Below are 13,333 nucleotides of genomic sequence, written 5' to 3'. Positions count from 1 at the left end.
CTATTATATTAATATATAGACTATTAATTAACTAATTTACTAAATTAGTTTTAAAGTATAAATTTAAATTATAGTAGTATTCCTAAATAGTTTTTTATAAGATTTTTAGTAAAAATCTTTATAAATAGGTTAGCTTTTTAATAGTAGAAGTAAAGTTAAAGTATAAAGATAAGAAGAAGAAAAAGGAGGTTACTATTTATTATACTTAGAGAAATAATTAGTTTAATTTAAGTTTAAATTTTTAAGAGGTAGTATTAGTTTCTTTTAAGTTTTTTAGTATTTTTTAATCTTTTTAGTATTTATTAGTTTTTATTATTATATATCCCCTCTTCTTTTATAACCTTATATATTAATAATAAAAGAAGTAATATAATATATAATTAATATATGGGCCGCTGGCCTTGTATTGTGAAATTTGACTGGTATTGACTGCGAAAGCTAGACTGGTCCCCTCGCCCTCTGCTAACGACCTTCGAGTCACGTGACTACTTAGACATCTTCTTCGCCTCCACGCTCCTCCGTCAGACTTCGACCATTACAACGAGCCAAGTCAACCGCCTTCCTCCAGCCGCCTCCATCTCCGTCAGTCTCCTCCATTTCTCGCTCCTTCGAGCCGCACCCGCCCTTCACGCCATATTCGATCCGCGCCCGTCTTCCTCTCCTCCGCCGTTCGGACGTCTGCGCCACAACGTCTTCCGCCCTGCCGCGCAGTCTCGACGAAGAGCCCTGCCGCCGTCAGCCATACTCTCGACATCAGATTCGCCCTTCCCGACTTACCGACCGCTTAGGCCGCCTTGGCTATCTCGAGGAAGCTTGTGAGATATTCACAGGCGTTGGGATCATTATCGGTAGCCTCGACCATGTCCATATCGATCTCGAGGCCGTACAACCGCCGTAGATCGTCTTCGTCGGTCACAGCTTTGAGCAGGTATAGCCGGGTGAATTTGAGAAGGGTTATCTTGTCGGCATAGGCAAGCAGGCCATAGCTGGAGCCCTTGATATCCTTGACTTTGGTCTCGCGGATCAGGTCGTCCAGCTCAGCTTTGCTCGGCTTGCGCGCGTATTCAAAGAGGGGGAAGGACATCGTGGTCGCCGCGCGTATGGGAGGAGGATGTGAGGAACAGGCTCGAGGCCTCGTTCGAACGGTCGAGTTCTTATGCCATGGCCACGAGAACCCTTTTGGCCACGCGAAGAGTCACACCATTGAGTTTGCGCCCTCGAGTGTAGGTTCAAGCCATCGCCAGGCTCCAGCCGCTGCGAATGCTGTCAGCGTTCCGCGTCGCGAACGACGCTCTCGCCAGTACGTTTTGCCGCCCCGCCGCCTGCCCGCCTGCCCTCTTCTGTACAGTAGGCCGATCTCCAACCCCCTCTAAACCATTCTAACGATAACGTCGCAGGCCGGGGATAAGTTAAGCCGAGAGTCAACGACCAGTTATACCGAGATTTGTTTGTTTGCTTTATCGAGATCGGGCACAGGTCAAAGTGCTGCTATTGGGTTTAAAGTACAGGGAAAAAAATGTATAGAGTGAACTGCGATACCTACTTATACGGGTTGACCAGACTGCCAACATATAATTAATATATATTATAATATAGAGGTAACTAAAAATAGGTAAATAAAATAATATTTTACTTATTAAAAATGGATAAAAATAAATAATTTTTATAGATTTTATTCTTTAGTTCCTCTATATCTTTATACTAGCTATTAAACTCTTTATTCTTTATAAGGATATTTACTACTATTTTATTCTTTTTCTATTAGGTATTAACTTTAGTTTATAATATTTTATTTTATTCTTATAATTACTTAATTTATATTTTTATAGTATTAAAATTATTAATCTCTACTTCTTCTAATATAAATAACTTATTAAGGTTTAAGATCTCTACTAAACTAAAGGTATTAGGATTAAGTTAGTTTATAATAAGAAAAACCTTATTAAAAGCTTATTTAAAGTTTAATTAGACTTCTATTTTAGAGATATTATTTAGATAGCTATCCTTATTTACTATAAATTTCTTTAAGTAATTATTAGTTACTATCTATTTAATTAGAATTCTAATAAGAGTTTTAAGTAGATAAAATAAAATTTAAAAAGATATTTATTAAATATAAAAAAGGCTTAATTAATATATACTAAACTTACTAGAAGAGCTTTTATTAATAGATAATTTTATATTATAAATAAGAATAATATCCTTAATTTATAGCTCCTTATACTATATTCTATATTTATTTCTTTAGTTATAATCCTCTATAACTTAATAGTACTACTTTATAATATATTTAAGAACTATCTATTAATTAGAATTAAGTTATTTAAAGGTTCTTATATATAAAAAGAGTTTAATCTTAATATCTCTAAGTTTTAATTAGTTTAATACTTACTAAGTAATACTTTTAATCTTAATTAGAGTAATTAAGTTATAACTATAAATAAAATAAAAAGGAGAGTACTTTATAGAGGATCTAACTAATATTTAATTAGTAAAAAAAGCTATATAAAAAACTAAAGTTTAGTTCTTTTTATTAAAGTCTAATTAGGTTATAAAGGTATAAATAAGGGGTTAATATCCCTTTTTAATAAGTTTATTAGCTTTTAAATTATATACTAAGATAATAAGGTATTATCTTCTATAAGTTTAATTAAGTTTCTTAATAAACTCCTTATTTTTTAGTCCTCTATTAACTATAAGAAACTTATAGATTCTATAGTAGTAGATTATATTTTCCTAAATAAACTTAGCTATTATCCTTAAATTAATATTCTTAAGAAGTTAATAAGCTTCTATATAGCTAGTAAGTATATTATAAGTTTTAGCTAAAGAGTAATTATTAATCTTCTAGATATTAATATAAATATATTAAAATAGAATCTTTAGGGGTATAGAAAAAGTATAAAGGTTTTTAAAATGTCTTAATTAGGCTTATATATAAGGTAGATAGCTCTTTATCTTATTACTTATTATCTAATATATATTTTCTTAGGTATACTATTCTTAAGTTTATAGTTATAATATAGCCCCCCTATAAAAAAACTATAGCAAAATTCACCCTATATATAGGCATAATTCTAGAANATAAAAAGACTATAGCAAAATTCACCCTATATATAGGTATAATTCTAGAAACACTATATAGATACTTTAACTTATACCCTCTACTAGTTAAGGAAAATAGTATAGAAACCCTATATATTCCTACTAGTAGGTAAACCCTCTGAATATTATAAAGTTGAACGTACGCCCTAGCTGAATAGACTAGTAGAATAGTAATAGCGCTAGCTGTATAGTGTAAGGCTAGTAGCAGTAGCGCTATATATAGTAGGGCTAATTATATTAAGGCTAAATAGGTTATTAAGGCTCTTATAGCTTAGCGACAGCTTCACTAAACCTTCTAGTGAGGTGCTACGCAGCCTATAAACGCCACTATAAGAGAGATAACTCCTTAACTAAAGAGGTCGTCCTAAGAGGTTCTTATAGCTAGAAGTATAAAAACTCTACTACTATAAGCAGGGCCTTATACCTTTCCCTCTTCCTCTTTCTCACCCTATAGCTTATAATAAATCCTTTATAATATCTATACTATATAAAGTACTTAAGTTTACTAAGTATAAGTTAGGTGGTGCCCTTATCTCTATAAATAATGTATAATATATCTAGAATAACTTTAACTTTAGTATATTTAATAAGAAGCTTCTATTTAAAGAATAATCTAAAGAAGACTAAAAATATATTATCTTAATAGCTCTATTAATAAGCTTCTTAGAAGCCCTTATAGATAGTAATATTATCCCTCTTACTAAGAAAGCTTTAGATAATATTAATATAGAGTTTAACTATATCCTTAGTTACCCTAATAAGTAGAACTTCTTCTCTAAAATACTTAAGAGTACTAAAGAGGATATAGGCCTTATATAGAGATTAGTAAGTGCGCCTTATACTAATTATATAGAGAGAGCGTTACTAATAATAGTATAGCTAATAGTAGATAGCAAAGTAGTAATAGAGATAGTANTAGAATAATAGTAATAACTTAATAGTAGATAGTGAAGTAGTAATAGAGATAGTATTAGTAGCATAAGTAATACGTAAGAGAGAGGATAGGTTAATAGTTTAGTAGTCTATAGTAATTAAGTAATTAAGTAATTATAAACTATATTATTATTAAAGTGAAGTTAAAGATTATAAGGTTATTAACTGATATATATATATAAGTGTAGCTGTAGTTAGGAGAGCTATGATTATATAACTAAAGGCTATGTATATTATTAGGAGGCGTAAAGTTAAGAGGTCTATCGCTCTAAGTAGGTAAAAATCACTATAAACAGCTAGAGGCTAGGTATACTATTCTTAAAGTTTAGTATATATTATATCTTAGCTTTAATACCCTCTTTTAATATATATATACTAAATTAACTTCTTTTATTTATCTTTATTATTTATTACTTATTATAATATAAAGTTTAACTTTATTCCTTTTTAAAAGAGGAAACTATCTTAGAGTATATATTTTACTATATATAGCTTAAATTTCTTAAAATTAATCTAAGAGATAGTTCTTAAGTATAATAATAAAGCTAAATACTTAGTAATTTATTATAAGTATTAAGACTAAACTTATTTAAAGTTTAATAAATTATTAGTTTTAAGTCTAAAGTCTTTTTTAACTTTAAGTATATAAATAGAGTTATTAATTATTTTATCTAAATCTTCTTTTTATTTAGCTTCTTAAATATTAGATTCCCCTACTAGCTTATATAAAAAACTATCTACTACTTTATTCTTTATACTAAATATATAGTAAATATTAAAATTAAATATCTTAATCTAAATAATCTATTATATTAAAACTACTTTAAGTAAATCTAAAGTAGTACTACTAATTTAATTTATAAAGACTTTTATATTAGTTTTAAGAGTAAATTATATATTATATAAGTAGTTCTTAGCCTCTAGCTATTTATAGTGATTTTTACCTACTTAGAGCGATAGACCTCTTAACTCTACGCCTCCTAATAATATACATAGCCTTTAGTTATATAATTATAGTCTCTAACTACCTCTCCTAACTATAGCTGCACTTATATATATATATTAGTTAATAACCTCACAATCTTTAACTTCACTTTAATAATAATATAGTTTATGATTACTTAATTACTTAATTACTAACTACTAAACTATTAATTTATCCTCTCTCTCGTATATTACCTATACTACTAATACTATCTCTATCACTACTTCACTATCTACTATCTATACTATTATTAGTAACGCTCTCTCTATTTAGTATAAGGCGTACTTATTAATATTCCCCTACTATACTTATGCCTATACCTAGGCCTAGGCTACCTCTACTTTAGTATTATAGAGGGCTTATGTGAAGAAGGGCTACTCTTTAGGATAATTAGAGATATATATAGCCTCTATATAGAGGTATTTAGGGCTATTATTTATTACTTTAATTATAGTATAGAGAGGGTCTCCTTTAGGGGTATTTATAAAGACTTTAGCTATTACTACTCTAATAATATACTACTAATTAGCGAAAGAGTACTTATTAAATTTAAGGGCTTTATTTAGTATATAGATATTATTCTATATAATAATACCTTTAGCTATTTACTTATAGAAGGGTATACTTTATAGGGGATTAGTGTTCTTATATATCTCTTATAGTATAGATATTATAAAGGACTTATTATAGGTTAATAAGGAAGAAGAAGAGGAAGAGGGATAGGTATAAGGCTTTATATATAGTAGTAGAGTTTTTATACTTCTAGTTATAAGAACCTCTTCTAATAACCTCTTTAGTTAAGGAGTTATCTCTTATATAGTAGTATTTATAGAACCTTACTAGAGAGTTTAGTGAAGCTATTACTAAGCTATAAGAGCCTTAGTGACCTATTTAGTCCTAATATAATCAGCCCTACTATATATAGTGTTACTAGCCCTACGCTATATAGCTAGCACTATTACTATTCTACTAGTCTATTTAGCTAGGGTATACGTTTAACTTTATATAAGGGTTTACCTACTAATAGGAACGTATAAGGTTTTTATACTATTTTCCTTAATTAGTAGAGGGTATAAGTTAAAGTGCCTATATAGTGTTTCTAGAATTGTACCTATATATGGGGTGAATTTTACTATAGTCTTTTTGCGGGGGGGCTGCGTTATAACTATAAACCTAATATAAGTAGTTCTTAAATCTCTTAAGAGTAAGTAAGACTAATTAAAACTTAAATTTCCCTATATTATAGTTAAGAGTAGTATTTATCTAAATTCTATTTTTATACTTAGTAATATATCTTTTATTCTAATAATATTACTTAAATATAGTTCTCTATCCTTTAGTACTTATATTAATAAATAAATAGATTTTACTAGCTTTTTCTTTATAATTAATAAGTTAAAATAATAGAGGACTAACTAAATAAAGCTTAAAGGTTTTTATAACTAGTTACTATTCTAACCTCTACTTAAAAAGTATTCCTTTTTAAAAAAGTCTTATTAATAAGGTAGAAATAGTTCTATAATCTTTAATCTATATTTAATAAAAACTAATAATACTAAAAAGATTTTTAATTACTATAATATTATTATACTTTTCCTATTTAAAGATCTTAATAACCTTATTCTAGTTAGGTTTATATCCCTTATTACCTACTATATAACTAAGGAGGTTAATAATAAGCTAACAAATTTAAGATTTTTTAGGAGAAATTATAATACTAATAAACTTAAGGTTCTAAAGTACTATATCTAAATTTATAAAATACTTAAAGATATATAAGTATACCCCTAAAAACTTAACTATATATTTATTATTATATATTATTCTAGGTCCCCTAATAGGGATATTATTAAGGAAAGGTTAGTAAATACTTAGAATTAGGTTATATAGGATTTTTATTATAACCTTTATAAACTAAGTAACTAAATTAATTACTCCTTAAGGAAAGATATATATTCTAAATAGCTCTAAAAGTATAATAAATATAATTAGGTTTTAACTTAATTTATTAAGTAAAACTTAGTTATATCTAGAAAATAAATCTAAAAAGCTTATAATCTTATAGTTAATAAAGTTTTCTAAGAATTTATTAATACTTAGAGGAATAAAAGTATCTCTAATACTAATTTTATTAAGTTTTATATATAAGTTAATTAGTTTTATATTACTATCTTTCTTAGTAATAAAGAACTAAAAGTTTTTATATAATCTATAAGATTCTTCTAAAACTCCTTAAGTAACTTATAATCTAAATATATTAATAACCTTACTTTATAAAACTTTTAGAATAAGAATTCCTTTCTCTTACTAAGTAATATATAGAATAGTCCTAATCTTTTATAGTAGGGCTATATAAAGGTTAATATAGCTATATTTTATAAAATCTTATATTAATACCTCTTCTTAATTTATAAGGATATATTTAAGTATCTTAATCTCTCTTAGTAAAAGATATAGCTATATAACTTTAAGTTTTAAAAACCTCTCTAAAGTAAAGTAAATCCCTTAATTAAACTATATAAATTATAAATATATATAACTAGTAAAGAGGGAGTTAAAAAGCTAATAATAGTTCTCTACTTCTTAAATTAGAATCTTTTTTTAGTCTTTCTAACTATTAGGAATAAACCTATCTAAGAGTAGATTATTAATTAAATAAACCTTTTTATCTTTATATTTATATATTATATAGATATTAATAAAGTTTTAATTAAGTTTATAATCTTTTTTAATTAATTTAAAGAATACTTAATTTTTTAAGATTTTAGAAAGATTCTATTAGCTTTTAATATTCCTAAGAAGGTAAGTTTAAATAGTTTCTATAATAGCCTCTAGCTGTTTATAGTGATTTCACCTACTTAGAGCGATAGACCTCCTAACTCTACGCCTCTTAATAATATATATAGCTTTTAGTTATATAATTATAGTCTCTAACTACCTCTCTTAACTATAGCTATACTTATATATATATATTAATTATACTAGATAACCTTATAATCTTTAACTTCACTTTAATAATAATATAGTTTATAATTACTTAATTACTTAATTACTATAGATTACTAAACTATTAACTTATTCTCTCTCTTATATATTACCTACACTACTAATACTCCCTCTATTACTGCTTTACTATCTACTATTAAGTTATTACTGTTATTCTCTTCTTATTTAATTAGGCTAGCTAATACTTTTATAGTAGCTATACTATTATTAGTAATACTTTTTCTATTTAGTATAAAGTATACTTACTAATCTTTATATAAGGCCTATATCCTCTTTAATATTTTTAAGTACTTTAGAGAAGAAGTCTTATTTATTAAAGTAGCTAAAGATATAATTAAACTTTATATTAATATTATCTAAAGCTTTCTTAGTAAGAGAGATAATATTATTACCTATAAGGACTTTTAGGAGGTTTATTAATAAAGCTATTAGGATTATATACTTTTAGTCTTTTTTAGATTATTCTTTAAATAAGAGCTTTTTATTAAGTATATTAAGGTTAAAGTTATTCTAGATATATTATATATTATTTATAGAGATAAGGGCGCTACTTAGCTTATACTTAGTAAACTTAAGTGCTTTACGTAGTATAGATATTATAAAGGATTTATTATAAGCTATAAGTATACTCTATGCTTTATATAATACTCTTTAGTTTACACTCCTTTTTAGATAAAAATAGGTTATTAATATAGGTTTAAAGGTGAGGAAGAGGAAAAGGAAAGGGTATAAAGCCCTACCTATAGTAGAGTTTTTATGCTTCTAGCTGTAAGAACCTCTTATAATAACCTCTTTAGTTAAGGAGTTATCTCTCTTATAGTAGTATTCACTTTACTAGAAGGTTTAGCAAAGCTATTACTAAGCTATAAAAGCCTTAGTAACCTATTTAGCCTTAATATAATTAGCTCTACTATATGTAGTGCTACTACTGCTAGCCCTACGCTATATAGCTAGCGCTATTACTATTCTGCTAGTCTATTTAGCTAAGGTATATATTTAACTTTATATAGTAATATTCAGAAGGTTTGCCTACTAATAAGAATATATAAGGTTTCTATACTATTTTCCTTAACTAGTAGAGGGTATAAGTTAAAGTGCTTATATAATGTTTCTAGAATTATGCCTACATATAAGGTGAATTTTGCTATAGTCTTTTTATAGGGGGGCTGCGTCATAACTATAAACTTAATAATTTCTATAATTAAAGTAATTATTACTTTAGTAATAATTCCTAATATATTAAGTATAGCTAAAAGTAAGATTAAAGTAGAGTATTAATTAAGCTTAGAAATAGCTTCTTCTTATTTAAAAAGGTTAACTTCCTTCCTTTCTTAAGTAAAAAAGTACTCTTTTTTATAATCTATTATAATATTAATATAATAGGTTTAAACTTTATTATATATATTACTAAGGTTTTAGTTAGTTTTAAGTTAGTTTTTAGTAATTTTAGAAGTATTATAGATATCTTTTATATAGTTTTCCTATTTAGGGAAATAATACTAAATCTAATATAAAGAATTTAATTATATAAAGCTAACTAGAATACTAATCTTTTAGAATTTACTACTTTTATAGTTTTTTACTTTTATTATAGTAGTAATAAAGCATTTTAAATATTTAAAAATAAACTTAGTAGAAATAGTAAATAGAAGTCTAAAGAATAAGTTATAATTAATAGTTTTAAGGTTTACTATTATTATAGTTATTATAATCTTATAGTTATTAATCTAAATAGGTATATAGTATACCCTAATAAAGTATAGCTTTAGGTTACCTTTAGCTATTATTCTTATTATTAAAGTAGTAGTAGAAATTAGAATATTATAGTTTAAGATATATTAGTANAATAACTTATAAAACTAGATTTTATATTAATATTAATTATATCTTATATAAATAAGTAGGTATTAGAGCACTTATTACTAATAGAGATTTTTAGAATAAGTTATAATATAATAATTATAGGAATTATTTAGTTTATAGTTATAAAGATAATAGCTTTAACTAAAAAGATCTTTAAATAGTTTTAAGTTTAAATAATTTTATTATATTTAGAAACCTAATTAATTTATTAAGCTTTTTTGTTTAAAGTTTTAGTAAAATTAATAAAGTTAATAGAAATAAGTATATAAATAACTCCTTCTAAATTATCTATAAAAATATATATCTTTTTAATAAACTCTTCTCTATATTTTAGCTAAATCTTATAGACTTTTTTAATTAATAAATTAACTAAATTATAAAACTTATATAAGATAAGTTTATTAATAAGTTTTTTATTTTTAATAGATTTTTAATTTTTACTATTAAGGAATATAGCTAGCTAGAAGTTATTTTTTAGAAGAGATAATTTTAGAATAGGTTTTAGAAGAGGAATCTTAATAACTTCACTAAGTATTACTTCTCTTTTTATTCTAATAGTTCTTTTTAGTTTTAAAGTATTAATAAGAATAAAAGTTTAATTAGGAAAACTTTCTTTCCCTATTTTAATATTTAAGTTTTTTTCTTATTTTTCTTAATTAAGAGGTGAATTCTTCTCTATAATTAACTTTTTTAGTAAGTTTAAATAACTTTTAGAGTAAGATTATAAAAAAGAAAAAGGCCTCTAGCCGTTCACAGTGATTTTTACCTGCTTAGAGCGACAGACCTCCTAACTCCGCGCCTCCTAATAATACACACAGCCTTCAGTTATATAATCGTAATCTCTAACTACCTCTCCTAACCACAGCCGCACTTATATATGCATATCAACAACCTCACGATCTTTAACTTCACTTCGATAACAATATAGTTTATGATTACTTAATTACTTAATTACTAACTACTAAACTATTAACCTATCCTCTCTCTTACGTATTACTTACGCTACTATTAAACACTATCTCTATTACTACTTCGCTATCTGCTATATAAGTTAAGATATATACTTTTCATTATATCTATATCACTAAGCTCTACTTACTAGAGTGGCTTCTTTAGAAGTAAGTTATCACTATTATTACAGTCTTTTTATTTAATCAGGCTAGCTAACGCCTTTATAGCTATACTATTATCAGTAACACTCTCTCTATTTAGCGCAAAGCATACTTACTAATAAGCCCTATTATGCCTATACTTATACCTAGGCTTAAGCTACCTCTACCTTAGTATTATAGAAAGCTTATATAAAGAAGGGCTACTCTTTAAAATAGCTAGAGATATATATAGCCTCTATATAGAGGCGTTTAAAGCTATTATTTATTACTTTAATTATAGTATAGAGAGGGTCCCCTTTAGGAGTATTTATAAGGGCTCTAGCTATTATTACTTTAATAATATACTACTAATTAGTAAAAAAGTACTTACTGAATTTGAGGACTTTATTTAGTGTATAAATATTATCCTATATAGTGATACCCTTAGCTATTTACTTATAGAAGGGTATACCTTATAGGGGATTAGCATTTTTATATATCTCTTATAGTATAGATATTATAAAGGACTTATTATAGGTTATAAGAATAGGTTATTAATATAGGTTTAAAGATAAGGAAGAGGAAGAAAAAAAGGGATAGGTATAAGGCCCTACGTATAGTAGAGTTTTTATACTTCTAGCTATAAGAACCTCTTCTAATAACCTCTTTAGTTAAGGAGTTATCTCTTATATAGTAGCATTCACCTCACTAAAAGGTTCAGCAAAGCTATCACTAAGCTATAAGAGCCTTAATAACCTATTCAGCCCTAATATAATTAGCCTTACTATATACAGCGCTACTAGCCCCACGCTATGCAGCTAGCGCTATTACTATTCTACTAGTCTATTCAGCTAGGGTGCGTATTTAACTTTCGACTTTATAATATTTAGAAGGTTTGCCTACTAGTAGGAACATATAGGGTTTCTATACTATTTTCTTTAATTAGTAGAAGGTATAAGTTAAAATGCCTATATAGTGTTTCTAGAATTATGCCTATATATAGAGTGAATTTTGCTATAGTCTTTTTGCAGGGGGGCTATATTATAACTATAAACTTAATAAAAAAGAAAACTTTTTAAAAATAGTTAGAGTATTTTTAATATCTTATATAGTAAAATAAACCTTTTTAGAAGGAGATTTTAAAACTTTCTTTTTAACTTTTCTAAGATTTAGTAGTTTTAGTTTTTTCTATAAGAATAGGTTAGTTCTATATATTTTTAATTAAGTAATTATAAACTTAGATATTATAAAATTAAGTAAACTATTTTTAGTTAAATTATTAAGTTATATTAAGTTATATAAATAAAAAGATTAAACTAAATCCTTATATTTTTATTTATTAATAGTTAAAACTTAGAAAATAGAGGCTTAATTAGATACTTTATTATTTAATATAATACTTCCTTTTTTTATAAACTTATAGAAAACTTTAATTAAGTTAAAGTTATTATAATCTTATAGAACCCTTATAAGTATAAACTAAGGTTAGTTAATATTTTACTTAAGAATCTTAATAGCTTAGGCTTTTATAGTTTTATAGCTATTTTAGTTTTTAAAGTAAGTAATAACAGCTTCTTAGTTAAGTTTACTATCTTATTATAATAAAGTAATAATTATCTAAGAAATAAAAAACTTATTATTTTATAATCTATAAGAATAATATCTTTAAAAGTATTAAATTAAACTACTTCTTTTATTAACTATTTTTTAAGGATAATAGCCTTCTTTAAAGTTATAATCTATATAGTTTATATATTAGTACTAACTATATAAACTATAAGGGAAAAACTTAAGATTTTCTTTATTAATTTTAATAAAATAGATTAAAGCTAAATAATAGTTTTTTATAACTAGAGAAGAATAAATAATCCTTTTAGTAGAGATTTTCTAGTTATTTATTATTTTTACTAAGTTAGAGAGTTATTAGTTTAAAAGCTAACTCTAGAGGGTTTTAATATTTTAATTAAATTTAGTTTTATTTCTCTTAGTTTATAGAGGGGGGGAAACTTCCCCTCTTAATACTTTTAGAAGTAAAAAAAATAAAGTATAAATAGGGGTAGTAATTTAAAAAATTTATTTCTAAATAGTTTTAAAACTAAATTAGTTTATTAAATTAACTTTAAACTTATTAAAATCTCCTTTTTTAAATAACTTATAAATATTAGTTCCTATAAATAGAGCTATCTTATCTAAAATTAATTAATTAAATCTTAATATAATTACTTAGATAATTTAAAAACTAGTTATAATATTAAGGTTATATTTTATAGCTTTAGTTTAAATATTATTAATTTTTTATAGAAACTATATTACTACTTTATAGTTTAAATTATCTATTATTAGAGTTATA

The 13,333-nt window shown here is 25.3% G+C and overlaps 1 protein-coding gene across 1 annotated transcript; it reads right to left on the bottom strand.

The window, feature by feature from the left end:
- Nucleotides 1-784: 784 nt before the first annotated feature.
- Nucleotides 785-1,084, bottom strand: GCG54_00006906 (uncharacterized protein; the record flags this gene model as incomplete). Its single annotated transcript, XM_045406898.1, has 1 exon — nt 785-1,084. The coding sequence occupies one exon, from the start codon at nt 1,082-1,084 to the stop codon at nt 785-787; it is 300 nt and encodes a 99-aa protein (XP_045267444.1).
- Between the last annotated feature and the right edge of the window lie 12,249 nt (nt 1,085-13,333).

Source organism: Colletotrichum gloeosporioides (assembly GCF_011800055.1).
Source record: "Colletotrichum gloeosporioides strain Lc1 chromosome Unknown consensus_22, whole genome shotgun sequence".
NCBI lineage: Eukaryota > Fungi > Ascomycota > Sordariomycetes > Glomerellales > Glomerellaceae > Colletotrichum > Colletotrichum gloeosporioides.
This window is presented reverse-complemented; position numbering and strand designations above follow the sequence as displayed.